The sequence below is a fragment of the Protopterus annectens genome, chromosome 2.part1, assembly GCF_019279795.1.
Source record: "Protopterus annectens isolate FY-2018-M chromosome 2.part1, PAN1.0, whole genome shotgun sequence".
Taxonomy (NCBI): Eukaryota; Metazoa; Chordata; order Ceratodontiformes; family Protopteridae; genus Protopterus; species Protopterus annectens.
In genome coordinates, this window is record NC_056729.1 from 1,284,354,161 (window position 1) to 1,284,371,468 (window position 17,308).

The window sequence follows — 17,308 nt, forward strand, 5'->3', positions numbered from 1 at the left end:
ATTTCTTTAAGTGTAGCATGTCCAAAAGCTCTGGATTTGACATGGCCTTGTAAGTTAAGCAAAGATCACCTCTGAGTAGATGATATGTGACAGAGTATAGCTTATAAAAACACATTGCTTTTTGAATGTGACTTTTTAAAAAGTCACATTACTTTGGAAAGTAAAATTCTATACAAACGTAGTCAGTGAACTTTCAGGTGAAAAACAGCTTTAGAAGAACTAAGACAGTTATATTGTGAGTGTGTGTGCGGTGCATGAGTGTGTGTGTGCGTGTGTGTGTGCGTGTGAGTGTGTGTGCATGTGAGTGTGTGTGTGTGTGTGTGTGTGTGTGTGCATGTGAGTGTGTGTGCATGTGAGTGTGTATGTGTGTGTGTGCATACATGTATGTGTGTGTGTGTGTGTGTGTGTGTGTGTGTGTGTGTGTGTGTGTGTGTGTGTGTGTGTGTGTGTGTGTGTGTGTGTGTGTGTGTGTGTGAATGTTTTATTACTGAATCTACTTTAGTAAATTTGAATGTCTCATTTCCTTTATTAACCACCTGACAGATGCCGATATCTGTTTTATCTATAGCAAATATTACTCCAGATTGGAACAGATATTTGTGTTGGTTTAATGCAATTATTTTCAGGGTAATGAGAAATAAGGCTGAAAGACCACATTTGTAAGAAGCAGTACAAAAACAGGGGTGGTGAAAGGGGCTGTCTACGTCTTCTTTACTTAAAAATATAAATACCCTTAACACACACACAAAAAACACATATTTCATATCAAGTATGAAATTCTGAATCCCTTTTATGTTCTTCTCATTTTACAAGAGGTTCAGAGTGTTGATGCAGACAGAGTTTCTACCAACAGGGAATATCCTCACTTTTAATGTATCGCATTCTTTAATGTTCATTATTTAATGTACATCAGCTTCTGAAGTGTCTATCAAACACACATGGCACATAATGGTATTATTGGCACAGGTTCAGAATCACAGTCCAGATCCAAGAATCCTTTGGAAATGTCCATAGTCTTTATCTGAAAAAGTCCATTATTGGTTCATTATTTTCCATGTGTTCATGTCTCTTTTCTAAATAAATATTCATTAATATAACAATATGTATAGGCATTAGATTTTATAAAAATAAATCTGTCCAACAAAGTTCTGTTCAGTTTGAGTCCCACTGGAGTACAAAATGTTGCCTGTGTTGTTCACAGGTTCACTAAAGGAATTCTGTTGAAAGAAAAGAAAAATAAATCAGTTAAGAACATGAAATTAAATCAGGAGTCAGATTCATTTTAGCTAAATTTATTTGCACAGTGTCTGCCATAGAACTAACTCTGTTCCATATTGCCTTTTTAGAGAATGTTTGCATTAATAATTCAGATGTGTCTAATTCTAAAACTAGTCATAAAATAAATGGTGGTCTAAAATGTACATTTTTCTGTTTGGTAACAAAGCTCTGCTTGGAAAAGAATGACTCAGTGTATTTTGCGACAAAATCGTATCAGACAATGTTCTGGTAGGCTAGTGGATGAGTGCATAACCTCTTTCCATTAAACTGCTGCCTGAACTGCTCTGTATGTTCTTCTTCTTTGGCATTGTTTTTCCCCCTCCTGCCATACCGTTAATTTTGGGCAAGTGCCCAATCAAAATATACTAATGTCATTTGGGGTCTGTATCACATCGTTAAACTCACTATTCATCAAATGCTTATTTGTCAGACCCTATTTGTCAAATCTTCATCCATCGAATGATGGTTTCTGCAAAGCTTTTTTCCAACACAAGTAACCAGTGGGCCATCCTACCGACCGCAACAAAACAGATTTTTTTAACACACCTTAGTGGGGGGGATGCACCCTTACCCCCCCCCCAATATGGGAGTCTGTGTCCCTACACCTCCCCTAACTAAATATACCAAATCCGAGATTGAACTACAGTGGGGAAAAGGACAAATTCCTGATAATTGCCCACTGGTTACTTACTGTGGGAAAAATTTCACTGAAACAATCTTTTGACGGATAAAGACTTTGACAAATAGTATTCAACGAAGAGGCATTCGACGAATAGTGAGTTCAACCATGTGAAGTAGACTCTGTCATTTGTATGCATTTGGGATGGACTGCTTATCATGGAGATCAGTTTCTGGTAGGCCTTCTTGTCTTATGAAAGTTGTTTTTTGCTTGTATAAAGGCCATTTAATGATTTATTAATCTGCAATGGATCAACACTTTAGTTAGGATTTAAACAGAAAGAAATGAGTCTATTTAAATGATAAATACTTGCCCATGATCTACGCTGCATATTTTGTTCTATTTAGTCTGGCCTTCAACATTATAGACCTACAAGTGAAAAAAAATGGGCAAAGCCAAAACTAACAGGAAGACAAAGGCTGAAATCAGGGACAACATTTAAATGCTACTCTTATAAACTTAGAAAGTTGCAAGAATAAAAATTTTTGCATTAGCATTTACTTTTCTGAAGGATATGAAGTTTGAAACTCAAATGTATGTCACAATTTAATGACATCAATCCTCAGTAATTAGCCAGAAAACCACAAATTTTATGAGAAACCGTCAAAAAATATGAAAGAAAAATCTTTACATTCTAGAAAAATCTGGACAGTTCAGAAGTATGCCACTAACAACGCTATATTTCTGCCAGAAACGTTTAGAAGACAATTGTTTGAGAATGCTTAAGGCTGGATTCAAGAAAGAGTATAGAAGATTATAGATTGCATAATTTCTAATATGCTTTTAACATAATCTTCTTTATCAGCAAGGTGATACTCTTATAGACAGATGAAATATGTTTGTTCAGTTTTACAAAATTCAAGAGGAAAACCAAAATCATATATGCAGTACCAGTATTGTAATGACCTACTTGTGTGGGCTACATATGTAAAATAAACATGGTCAATGTAGAATAAAAAACAATGTTAAGTGAATGATACAGTATGCTTGACTACAGCTTCTGGCAGTAACTTATTCCTCTGAATAAAACAGTTACTTACAAGAAAATGTACATCATTTCATCTCAGGTCCATAACTAACTTCTGTACGTTCATTTACAAAAACTTACACATATCTTTGCATGTTTTAACCTACCCGATAGTGTGTTCATATCAAAGAATAACTTCATAAATAAAAAAGTGAACTACAAAAGATTTAAAAGAATAATTACTACTATTATTTTATAATCAAATATTTTATTTTATTGTGCCAGCTTAGATGGCAGTTCACATGGAAAAACATATTTTAACTTGACTTCCCTGCTTTATGACTTCATTCATCATGCACAACAAAATCCGTTAGTTCCTAGACTACAGCTTAGTCTACCTGCTGTATAAAAGTATGCCCCATTTAGTGTTTGCTTCATTTCCTAAATCTAGTAAGGGAGTATGAATTATAAACTTGAGTAACCTTCATTATTATCAAATCCTGAGCAGGACTATGGCAAATGAGTTCATTATTTCTCACTCATTCTCAATTCCATAAGCCTCACCTGCTATCATGCTTTGGGACTAAAGATATGGGCTACTTTTGATGCTCATAGGTAGAGTATGATGGTGCATGTATTTTATCTTGTTTGTGGGTCCTGCTTTTATCTTCTTATCCACATATCCAATGAGACATTTACCCCACTGAATATGCTGATATAAACAATTTCATACATAGCAACTGCTATTTATGCAAACCGTAGATACTGTATTACTAATCTTACCGAGACTTGCCTGAAATTTGTCTTCTGATATTTTCATTGATTGCAATGCACATGCTCACTTGAAGACTGATATTTGCTCTAATCGTAGACCTGTTTTAAATGCTGATAACGCTAGGAGTCCCAACAAGAAGCTTCACTCAAAGGACACACTCCTAACCCTGTAGAGTGTTGACATCTTTGCAGTTACTGAGACATGGTTTAAAGCCACAGAAGACAGACAGCTGTACAAGGGTATAATGTCTTCCACACATTTAGACCAGCTACCACACAAGAAGGAACAAGCGGTGGAGGTGTATCAGTGTACATAAAAAGTAAGCACACCTTAAGATTGATCAAAGAATATGACATGCTTGAGCTACTCCATTTGCAAATAACCTTAGGTAAAGTCCCATACTGTATCCTTGGTAGCTATAGGTCTCTGTCTATGACACAAGATATCCTTATTACATACTTGAATTTACTGCAGTCACTCACAACTCAGTCCAGTACAATATTCATGAATTATTTCAACAATCCCATCATAAACTGGGGTACATGTACAACTCCTAACATGTAAGTTTAAAGATTTCTGATTTTTGTCAGTGCAAACACCCTGCAATGGCTAAGTCTGCACACCTACTAGGGGTTCAAATATCCTGGATATGGTACTCACAAATATAAGAGAATGCTGTTGGAATGCACCCCCCCCCCATTCTTGTACTCCATCTTCTATTGACTTCTGAAGGGTGATCTATGCCTAACATACGAGGTATTCTCTGATCCAGCCCTGATGGAATTGCTACACACTCTAGAATTACCCGATCTAAGGAGTTAAACCTCTTCTGTGACATAAACAAAACATTTTGGAGGGACACGTGTATGTCTCAGAGATTAACCCTTTTCTGGAATAGACTCCCTATTCATGTGAAACAGAGTTCTTCCATAAGCCTGTTTAAAGCAGTTTGGACCAATGGATGGGAAATCCTAAATTCTTCCCTGGCTTGTTGCCTGTGGCCCTTATGAACAAAGGCAGTTTGTAGGTATCCTAAGACACAGGCATATACAAAAGCCATTCTACCCCATGGGCATTGATAATTGGGAAAAATGGGATATGAATGGCTAGGCTTAAAAAGGTTCTAAGTTAGCCTAGTAATCTCCTATGATCCTATATATTTTCCAGGATTTGTGACAACCTGGATATTGAGACTTTTTATATTTCTTCCTCAGCATCTCTGTTTTAATGAGTTTATGGGATGCATGATAGCATTATTTTCTAATGTCATGAGTAAGTGGATATCATGTGACAGAAAATTATGATGGGAGAAGATTACACATTGTTATATTATAATAGTAAATAAAACTTAAATATGAAGCCTGGGATTGAGGACCATCTTCAGTTGGTTAAGTTGCAAATGAAGCACTCACATTACCGAAAACTCATCTTTCTTTCTTTTTCTCTCTCTTTCTCACTTTAAAATAAATAAAAAAAAGTTTTCACATTTACACATCATATGTAATGTGCTACATTTCTCAGAGTCAAAATTCTCATCTCATAGCGATGTCTGTGAGTATGTACTAGTTCCCAATAAGACCCCCCCCCATCTCACTGTCTTTCTCTCAGGAATTCAGACAGCCCTACAGCAGCACTGACTCTTTATAATTTAAATAGGCCTACCGGGCATTATCTTAGATGCAGAACTTTTTATTGTATATTAATCTGCACTATGTATCACAGCCTCTGATAAATGCTATTTTGCTGACATTTATTATATCTGAGCTGCAGGCAAGTGTAACATCACTATTGTGACTCTTTTCTAATATCTAGCTCATTAAAGCCTTTTTGATTGAGAATGAGCAATGAAATGGGCTTCCAATCAAAGCATTTTGGATGAGGGCTAATTCCTCTTAAACCATCTCAGCCAGAGGGCTAAATTCTCTCCACATCTAACTAATAAAACTACCAGTAAGATCAAAAGTTGGCTCTGCTTCAAATGGAAGATCAGGGAAATTCATGTAAGACCCCTGTAGAAATAGGCAGTGTGAAGATTGGGTAGAGATGGGTGGAGAAATGTGAAGACTGGTAGAGATGGCTGAAGGCTACCAGCCTAGTCAAATAGATTTGGTACACAATTCTATTATTTGTAAATACTGTGAATGTTGAACTTAAAACAATGTGGCAACATTGCCATCTGCTGTAAAGAAAGCTACGTCAAGCAATTCTTGTTGGTCCCTTGAAATTAAAATTATTTCATCACTGCCTTTGATGTTTTACAAGTCATCTCCAGTCCGGCTGGATGGGAGCTTCCTGTTTATTGTTTTAAGGCTAAAGTTAATGACCAAAATTTACATGCGGAATGTTCTTTATTGCTCTAAGTGTAAAAGAATGTAAATGCAGTTAATGTGTAGCCTGGGAACTCCAGGAAGGGTGAAAAAGATGATGTAATGTTTATCAGAACTGGAGTTTCAATTTAAACAGTGAAAACCAGAGATTATTAAGCATTTTGATCTTGGACATCTAACTCAGCACTGCCTGTGTCTTAAGTAAGCTATCTTATAAGTGTGTTTTCTTGTAGAAATAACTATGATTATAAAGATTAGAATAAGTGTTTTTCTGTTATGTCAGAACTGCACTACTGAGTTATTTTAAGTTTCTGTGTGATCTCTGAACTCTTGAATGGCACTGTGGTGCAGTAGTATTGTCTTCTGTTTTTAGTATTTATTATTAAATATTTTAAACCCTTTTCAACTGTGGCTGGTTTATGTAGAGATAATTTATGCTCTAGAGTACATTGCATGCTTATAAGTGATTCTGCACTAAGCCCTTCCAGTAAGCCTCAATTGCTTAAGTTACACTACAACTGGATAATAATATTGCACAGCAATAATTGGACACCCTTTTAAGGACCTTTGGGTAGCTGATAATTATTAGCTGGTGGTGGCAGGAATTACTACCATATAGTCTGGGTATAGGGGCACAGCTGGAGAATCTGTGTCAGCCTTTCCCAGTAGTGTCTGTGAAGTTGTATAAATACTTATCTGAAATTGTGTCAGCTGCTTGGGCAGGGACACAAAGCACTGGTTGGACAGAGAGGGTACTGGAGGTTAGCTTGCCAGCTAGGCTGAGATCTAGGCCCTATAGCTGCACCAGTGGGAAGTCTTATTGGGGACCTGCCCCGAACTGACTGTGATCTCTGTCTGCTCTTAAGGGAAATTGCACTTTACTTTGTGTATTTGTTATCCTTTCCTCTCTTATGAGACATCCTCTCTGGTGTTATTGGTGAGGATTAAGGCTCCTTGATTGCTGGACCTGGGCACGGGTGCCACAGGCAGCCTTCAAATTTCTACAAGATATTTATAGGTTCATAAGTCCATACTAGGCTAATAACTCCTGGGAAATTTATAAGCCCAGTCAGGCAACCTGAATGTATCCGAAGAGTTATTGTGCCTCAAGGTTACTTTATGGGGTATATGTAAGCCAGGAGATGATTTACAGACTGCCTCTGTCCATTAGGTTCATAGGTGCTAGATCTGAAATGAATTTCCGATTTCTCATCCGATGGTCCATTTTATGGTTGAATATGTTTAGGGAAGGACTTTGCTTCACATGGATGGGAAGCCTGTTCCAGGAGAGGGAAATTCTCTGTGACACATACCTGTCCCTCTAGCATGTTCTATTTATGACACAAGCAAAATTTAAATTTCTAGACTTAGTAGTTTTGATGGTATTGGTTTTGTGTGCATTTAATGATGCAGTCAATCTCCTTTGCTCTCTCTTCAGTAGTATAACAAGCATATGAATTCAGCTATGCAAACCAAGGCTTCAGCAACAAACTGGAAGCAATGTCTGCCACTTCTGTTTTAAAAGCTGAACCATTTTATGCCTGACGCCTACTGTTCTCCAGCAATTACTGATAATAGATGTTGACTCACAGATTTTAAGATGATATTGGTAAATGCTAATCTGGTTGATATTGCCCATGACTATGGTGTTTTATGAATATTCGGTCGTTTCTTAGGACTTCTGATTTCTGCAGGAAAATGAGTGATGAAAACAAAAAAAAATGCTTCTGTTCCTGATTTTGCGATCAGCAGCAATTACCCAAAAACTGCTACCCTGTTACTGTACTTTCTGAATCTTAATAATTACTGTTTCATTATCCTTTCTGCTTCTACAAGGAGCTGCATTGCAATATTTATAGAGCTATTCCCTCACTCTTATCCCTATTTAAAAGACACATTTTGCCACACTTTTGACAGGAGCTGCAGTAATGGATAAGTCTTTGTTTTACCTTCCATGGCTCTCTGACATCTTGTAACTGTTTTTTCTTACAAACACAGGATGGAAATATTTCTCCATGTATAATCCTAGCAGAAAGAGGTTGTGTAATATGCAGATCATGATCAGCACAGATTGATGTGGGCTGGTGGCAATGTTTTGTAGCCCTTTCCAATCAGAATACAAATGTTTCCCCCAAAATGCCACAAACAAAAGTAAAACAAACCTGTGGTAGATGAGTTTTGCTCAATTCATGCTTTAAACACTGAATTTCACTTCACAGGCCTGTCCCTTAATTCATTACCTATAATTTATGGGACATCTGGAATGAGTACCATTCTGTGGGACTCTCGTATCTGTAAGGTAAAAATAATTTGCTTATTATTGTATGTGGCATTAGTACAAACCTATATTTTGCATGTGAACTGTTTGTTCTGCACAGCAGGCAGACCTCTACTGTACCTCAAACAAATACTTTAATGTGATCTTGCTTCATCTCAGTATCAGGTATGAAAATACTAGAGTTAGAGTATGTCCTAGCAGTACCAGACGTAGTGTATGCCCTACCTCCCCCAACATGCATCTACTGAACTATTCTTCACACTGGTTTTTAACCTTAAACACATCTGCTTCATCCTACCCCTTCAGTTTATAGATGCTAGACTGAGATGATGACCTACTTCCTTCAATATGCACACTCTAGACTATTAATCTAAGAAGATTTTAACCTTCAAACACACATTTTGTGTGTGTGAGTGGGGGGGGGTGCTTATCCTGGGAAGAAATGTCAGCTTAATTCAGCCTCTCTCTCTCTCTCTCTCTCTCTCTCTCTCTGTCTCTCTCACTCTCTTGTTTATTCTCTATCTTTCCAGCAACATGGTAATTGCAGTTACAGCAGAAATGAGCAGCACACAATTAGGTGCCATGGCCAGAGTATCACAGCAAGTATAGAATGAGCTACTTGTTCAGTTTAAAGAGGCTAACTAGAAGACAAGTTAATAGTACTGTTTTTATATCTTTTGTGATTCAGTTCATTGTGGAGACCAACCATGCAGCTAGACTGCCTGCTTAGGATACACTTCAAAACATACAGAAACAGATCATCTCTAAAGTGGAAGAGAATAAGCAAAGAAAGAGGGAATAATGGAAGAATCAGATAAGTGACAAGAGCTACTTGAAAAAAATACATGTGTTTCAACGATAGTGGATAACTTGAAAAATAGAAATCTGTTATATAATGTGTGAATAATTGGCATCCCAGAGAACATACACATCCAGTATCTATCTGACATTGTGGACAATGTGGTAAAAGAGGAATAAATATACAAACATTGAATTCAGAGTAGATTGAATTAATAGAGTTGGAAGAAAGAAAATGGAGATGGGAATCCCAGGACACCTGCTCATGACCCTGAGTTCATTTCCCACAAGAGGCTAGAAAAAAAGAGAGGAATACAATGGGAACAAAGTCATGTTAAACTTGTAGAAGATTTTTCTGCAATTTTATACTAATATTGAAAGCAAACAAATTACTTAAAAAGAAAGTTAACTAACATAGACTTTCCTGAGACTGCAACTTATCCAGCCACACTGATGGCATCGGCATGGGATAGGACAATATATAAATATAGCAGAAGCATGGAAGTTCCATAAAGAAGAAAAGGAAAGAGAAAGACCACCATGGAGAGGACAGGAATAAGCATGCCTTATTCAAAGAGCCTTAAAGCCCTTTCCCTCTACTCAGTCTCCCATAGATTGCTGAGGGATGATTTATGCCTGGCTTACAAGGCATCCATAAACCCCACACTTATTATTCTCCTTTATATTTGTAAGTCAAACAATACCAGAAATACAAGGTCTAAGGAACTGAATTTTGTTTGTGACTTATGTAGAATATGCTGTAGACACAGATATGTGTTCCAGAGATTGCCTCTCCTATGGAACAGGCTTCCCATCCAAGTGAAGCCGAATTTAACCGCAACCTACACCAGTGGTTGGGGAACAGGAAATTTATACTGAGCCTGGCACCCATGTCTCTTACGAACAAAGGTAACATAAATGCCTGGCTCTCAATGTCCTATTTGGATACATGAAATCATTATTCTTTTGGGGAAGATTGGTTTGGCTTAGAAAACCCCCCTCACTACCCTTGGTCATTAGCCATTTAACAATCTATAAATCTACGAAAACCAACCACTTAAAAGTATGTATCTCCATTTACAAGCACTGAATGGTGTTTGCATCTGAAATCAAGTAGAGATGTACCTGCCAGTCATGGTATATATTTGTGTGTACCCATATCATCATCAGGATTAACCTTAAAGGTTACCAAAGTAGTACTTTTATTTTACTTGAAGTTGTAATTTATTCTGTAGGCATTGAATATGCTGAGTTAGGACCCTATCTTTCCATTCAGTGTTGTTTATTTGTTGGTATAGATTTAGGTCTGTAGTACAGATGTTTGTAAAGCTACATTTTTTTGTAAAGAAGGAGAACCTCAGGTGAGACTGGGTCTTTCTTGGCTTAAAAAGTAAGACAAAACTAAGAAGCAGATTGTAGGCTATTAACTATAAGGAGAGTTGTGCTAATTTATCAGAAAACGTGAAAGATTTAAGGCCTTTGATTTTCTTGTTAAGTTATCTTTCATGCTTTTCAAGCTGAGCAGTATGCCTTGATTCATAAAGGGGGACTGGATTCAATGACATGTCAGATAAGGGATGAGTACAGAGACAGAATGACGTCTTTGGATCTTGAAAACATTTCCTTGGAAATTAACTGAGCCAGACATAATGATTTCCTGACTATGTTGGAAAAATGATTGAATGAAATAGAATTGCCCAGATAAATATCTAGCTTTCTTATGATAGTGTCTGCCTGAAGAGGAGTGCCAATAAAAACATATGACATGGAAACAGCTTTTTTAACAAATGCTACTATGCTGCACTTTTTAACTTGTGATCATTTGCAGTACAACAGCTTTGCAGGAGTGGTTTAGTATCAGTGGATGAGCAGAAAACAATGCCCATTTTGCAGTTATCAATATGTGATGTCTAAAAATAAATGTTAATCAGGACAAGGTCCATCACTGACACCTGTGGTATCCCACTAGTTACAGTTTTGTGATCAGTGAGGATACCAGCAACTGTCACAGCCAGGGATCTGTCAGAAACTCAGTCTTCAATCTAGCAGACTGCATAGTGGTTTACACTGTTGGTCTAATTTTCACAATACTAGCATGGGGATAGCATTAAAAGCTTTGGACAAATTGAGATAATATTTGGCACTGCCCACATCCACTGTGACCTTTTATAAAGATGCTTTCTAGTGATAGGATCAGAAGCTGCATGTCACAAAACCAAAATTATTGGGATCTACATCTGTAAAGATACTTGAGTCTGCATAAATGAGTTTTACTATTAGATGTTCTATGACTTTGCATAAAAGATATAGAACATCTTATGGGCCTATAATTGCCTGGGTCTGCAGAGGGGGTGACTTTTGTGTAGGGGAATTACAGAAGTTGCTTTTCAGTCATCAGGCACATATCTTGTGGATAGGCTGAGACTGGCATATGTGTTAGTACCACACTCCCTAAAACCTAACTCTCTCCTCCACATCACCACAGCTGATTCTATCTGTACTCTTACTCTTCTCAACCTCCTATCTCTCAATTCCGCAAAACTCACATGCTTGCACTGCCCTAGTAATTTGCCAACTATTCATAGCCTCTAAGTGTTGATAATCTTGAAACATATATTCTACACTATAAGCATATTTATTTTGAGAACTATTACTGTAAAATGACTGTAAATGGCTCCTAAGTGACACTATTGATTACAATGATCTATGTGCACTGTATAATGTCATGTATTGTGCTCTGTAAATACGATTCATTGTTTTGATCAAATTGTGTACTGTTAACTTTATTGTGGAGCTTTCCTCCCCAGGCTTCCACTGAAAATGGGTTCACCTCATCCTATGGACCTTCCCGGTAAACAAATGTAAATAAATAAATTAATTAATAAAAAACGTTTAAGAAGAGGTGTAGGTAGTACTTATTTGGCACTAATGAGAATTCAGTCTGATATGTTGTCTGGTCACATGGAAATATTATGTTTAGTTTTTGACAGTAATTTTAAGACATGTTCCAAAGTATTTTCAGGTGAAACTACTTTTTGAGGGGTACTAATCTCAAAAATGTGGGTAAGTGGGATTAAAGTTAGCACTAAGTTTCTCTACTAATATATTGGCTGCATCCTTGGGAATGGAATATGTGATATCATTATAGATAAGCTCGTTGCATTAAAATTCCTTAATTTCTTGACATAACTGAAGAAAGATTTGCATTTTTTGTCATCTTTAGTGACCTTAAGCTTGTATCCTGATTTACATGTTCTAATAGTAGTCTTACGTTTCTTCTTGGCATGTTTCAGTGTGGTCCTGGGATAAGTGTATGTGTATTTCTTACAGTTTATTAATACAGGAGTTCCACTAGAGAGGTTTATTTGTGAATTTACCATTGACATGTATGTCAGTACGTTTCTGTGCAGCTGTTCAGGTGCTGGTAGAAGTCAGAGGTATGCTTGGCAGGTCTCTCAGTTGTTTCCAGTTGTAGGCAATTGTTGGAGAATGTTCAGAGTTTTCCAGAAGCTTACTTTTTGTGGTGGGGTGGTACTACTGGGGCTGACAGAGAAGATAACTGACTTGTGGTTATATTTAAATAAGAATGATAAGACTAAGAGTGGAGTAAAGATAGACACTCGGTGGGTAAAGACCAGGTTGAGAATGTTAGAGCCACTCGTTGCTAGTTTTGCAATTTGTTGTGCATTGGCATTAATAAGATCCAGGAAATGCTTGGCATATCTTTGCTTAAAGGTGTAAGCATGCCATTTATTTATTTTTGTTTACTGAGAAAGTTGGACTGGGTAATATCCATTATCTGTGGAGGACCAGGGAGAGATGCTCCATTTACTTACATTGCATTATACTAAGTTCCAGTTAAACACTGTGTAATTACATTTCTATTTACATGTATACATAAACAGCAGTTACATTTATACAATCTAAGCTTTTACAGAGGTGGAAGTTACTAAAGAGAAAGTACACATGCAGCTTAGTGGATTATACAGGCAGCAGTTATATGTAAAACTTGTTTTGTCATCTCAGTGAGAGTATGAGAGTATACTGTTTAAGGAGTGTATTTGGAGGTATCATATGGTGAACACAAAGTCTTAACCTTATGACGAGCATGTGCAGGACCAGGATTGGTTAAGATGTTTAAGCAGTGGTTTAAAACTATTGAGTTTGCCAAAGAGTTTTATTTGGGTCGGGATACTGTTCCAGAGTTTAGCAACTGATTGGGAGTAGAGCGACTCTCCTAAAACATTTTTTGACTTATTTGTAAGTCATAAGAATTTGTTACTAGAGCAGATGTCCCTTGCTGGACAGCAGGGCAATATTAAATTTTGTAGAGCGGATATTTTTTTGGATGATGAATGAGTTTGGGTGCTGTAGTCAGTTGTGAATATGTTGGGTAGGTGTGTAGGTCAAGCCAATTGAATTGATTTAAGCTATGACAATGATGGGTCATATGAGGGAGATTGCAGGAACATTTAACTGTTTTACTGTAGCAGAAGGCAAGTTTCTTTCTTTGAGTATTGTTTATATTTGTTAGGATATGTGTGGCATATACGATAGTTGGCAGTAAGAAGGTGGTGGCTAGAGTTTTTCTTGCAGTATCTGTACGGAATCCATTGATGCTATAAATGGAGCTTAGTTTCTGGTGTGTAAATTTTATGGTGTGCAGTATACGCTAGTCATATTTGAGACTGTCAAATATTATTAATGCCTGGAAGTTTATTGTGAGTTACAGTTTCAATTACAGCATTATTTGCTGACATTATGGTAAAAGATTGTTTTTGATTTTGGCAACTTTTTGAGTAAAAAGCATTAACTTGTTTTTCTTGGGGTTAAGTAGGAGGTTTGATTCTTTGAGCCAGGTTTCTACAGAGGAGAAAGATTTTTGGGTAATGCCTTGGAGCTTATTTACTGTTCCGGTTGCACATATTAATGTTGAGTCATCTGCATACTTTGCATTTTAGATTTGTTATGCATTTAATCTTTAAGTAATGGAAATCCCCTAGCAAGAAGGTATTTGTTTTGATATTTAACTCTTCAGTGACATTAGGGTAATTTCCATGACATGAGGGACATTAATGGGGATTAGTGGATAGCAATGGAATAAAATTCAACTTAAGTTCTCTTGGAGCTCAAAGTTGGACTCATGGGTAATTTATTTGAGATGAAGTACCAGAAATACAAGGTCTAGGGACATGAATTTTGTCTGTGACTTAAACAGAACATACTGGAGGGACAGATATGTGTCCCGGAGACTGCACCTCCTATGGAACAGGCTTCCCATCCATGTGAAGCTGAGTTTGTCTATTACCCAGTTTAAATGCACCCTAGAACAGTGGATGAGGAATAGGAACTTTACACCAGGCCTGGCTCCCATGCCCCTTATGGACAGAGGTGGCTTATAAATGCCTGAACATCAATGTCCTATTTGGATACAGGGCATCATTATTCTTTTATGAAAACATGGCTATGCTTATAAAGGCTTCCCTGGGTCATTAGCCTAGTAATAATCGATGAGTCTATGAATCATATTTATCACAAATGCAGATACTCCCCCACAACTGCCCAAAGGCCTGAAGGAATGACAGGCACTAAACCCTGCTATAGAGGGAGTGCAGTCACTTCACTGAAATTAGGTCTCAGAAATTACACAAATATAAATGTGTTGGAGTTGTATAAGATCCTGAAGTTCAGTCATGTTTCTATTTAGACTCATAGCATTGAGTAATAAGGTATAAAGTCGGATTCAGTATCTGAACTGTCATCTGTGCAACCATCAGAGATTTCTGATGGGATGATGTGGCCTTGGACAGTTAGAGTAAAAAAGTGCTAGAGTGAGCTGAAGGTTTTCTGAAGACAGGTAAGGGGACTGGGGGTAGGAACTGATATATTTTTGAAAACTATGGTGAAAACTTGTATATGTTTTTCTTTTGTTCAACTTATGCCATGTTAACAATTGTTGGCAATTGTCATGACAAGGAATAGGAAGGAGAAATGGCAATTAGAACAGATTGTGCAAATGATATTTAAAGAACACTGATGTGAAATGTGTTATCGGCCTGTGGAAAATTGCTATGATGTTGAGGGGTTGTGCCTGAGGACACTGAAAGTTAAATGGCTGTTTATAAATGTGTTTTATAAGTAATCCAAGCAAGGCATGCCGTCTATTTCCCGTCAAAAATCCTTTATAAAAAAAAAAAAAAAACTTAATAAAGGATTTTCGACTGGAAACAGATGGCCTGCCTTGCTTGGATTACTTTCGAATACTTAGTAATGCTGTAGAATTATATATTTTCTATTATTACTTTTTGACTTGACGGGTTTACGTTCGCTACTTCTACTACTATTGTCTGATCTGATTAATATACAGTGATTAACTAGAAATATATGGACTGAAAAATCTTCCACACAGAGAAGTTTCTTACACTGTTTTGGTGTCATGAAGTTTTCCACTTCTGTCTTAAGAAGTGTGAAGTTGGCTTTGGAGAAGTTTTTTATGGTGGTTTCCCTAACTCTGGGTGGGGGTGGGATGTGGATGTCTAGGGTGATTAGCTTGTGGTCAGATCTGACCAATGAAGAATTGACCTCTGGTGTGGAACACCAGTTGCCTATGTTGGTAATGACCAGGTCTAGGATATTGCTGCCCCTGGTGGGGGTGTGAATAAGTTGATCCAAGGCGTATGAATTTATGAATTCCAGAAAACGTTGAGCAAAAGGGTTGGTACATGAGTAGTTTTCCCAGTTAATGGTGGGGTAGTTGAAATTGCCCATTAATAGGGTGTTGGGTTGTACCCTAATACTTTCCAGTGTATCAAGAAATGAGGAGTGAAAATCCTGGGGCATGGTTGGGGGTCTGTAGCAAGCTACAATTTGGATTGCGGTCTTGCCCAGAGTTAGTTGAACTTGGATAATCTCGGATGCATTATGCTGTGCAACTAGCCTGGAGGTGTGGATATCCTTAATGAATATGAACACGCCGCCACCATTAGTGCTTTGTTCCGGGTTAGGTGGCCGAAAGGTGTGGTATGAATTATAGCCTGGTAACGCAGGGGTGCTCTCTGGAGCTTTGTACCAGGTCTCTGTCACTGCACAGATGTTGATGTTCTCCATTTTAAGGAGTGCCACGAGTGAGTGCATTTTGAGGTTTAGACTTCTAGCATTGAATAGCATTACCCTCAGATTTTGCTTGCTTTAACCTGTTACAGTGGTGACTTTGTCATTTGAACCTTGTGGCACTATAGGGGTGGCAAGAGCCTTAGCCAGTATCCTGAATCCCAAGGGCGACAGGTGCAGACCATCTCTGGCAAAGCATCATGGTCTTTCGATCATGTCTTCCCAGGCAGACAAATACTGGATCCCCTTAGAATGACACCAGAAGCTTAGCCAATTGTTGAAGTCAATCATTTGTCCTTGTACTGTGGTATCATTCTGAGTGATTGCAGGATGCTACTCAGGGCTAGGGTCATACCTACCTGTGCTACAAGATTGGAGAGCTCCTCCATGTCTCTCTTCATGTAGTCCAGGGAGGTACATCTCAGGTCATTCACACCAACATGGACAATGACAATGTCATATTTGTACTTGTGGAGTGACCTGAGTGTGTGCGTTATGTGGCGGATCTTGGCACCTGACAGGCAGCTGATAGTAACTTTCTCCTTGTTTAGCCTGGTGAGTGGAACATCAGTGTGCCTGACTTTAGAGCCACCTATGACTAGAGTGTTGGGTACGTTGTTATGCCTTATGGGCTGTGGTTGAGTGGCACACTGAGTTTGTGGGCTATGTGTCATTTGGATTGTGTTGGGGGGTGGAGTTTGCTTGCGTTTCTGCTTTGGAGGTCCCTGAGGCTTGGGCAGGTTTTTATTGAGAGCCTCCGCAAATGTAGGTGTGTGTTTTGTGTTTCTATGTGCGTGTTTTGGTGGTGTCGTTTTTGAGGGACTATGTGATGAGTGTGGTGTGGTGCAAGTGTTTACCTTCTCCTCTTGACTGTCTAGTCCATTCTTGGGTGAAGAGAGCTTTGCTTCCAGTTTGGCTTTATAAGTGCATCTCTCAAAGGTTGGAGTGTTGGTTGGTAGGGGGAGAGGGTTGTCTGTGTACATGAGGCAATTGCTGCATTGCTCCAAGATGCCCAGATTCGTCAGGTAATAGGAAGGGGAAATGACAATTAGAACAGATTGTGCAAATGATATTTAAAGAACGCTGATATGAAATG

The 17,308-nt window shown here is 38.0% G+C and overlaps 1 protein-coding gene across 1 annotated transcript in view; it reads right to left on the bottom strand.

Moving 5' to 3' along the window:
* Positions 1–862: 862 nt before the first annotated feature.
* The window catches only part of AJAP1 (adherens junctions associated protein 1), a 1,259,307-nt gene continuing 1,242,861 nt past the window's right edge, over positions 863–17,308 (bottom strand). The window contains exon 6 of the mRNA XM_044062794.1: positions 863–1,217. Coding sequence (XP_043918729.1) covers positions 1,196–1,217 — 22 coding nt within the window. The 3' untranslated portion in view covers positions 863–1,195. The remainder of the gene's footprint in view (positions 1,218–17,308) is intronic.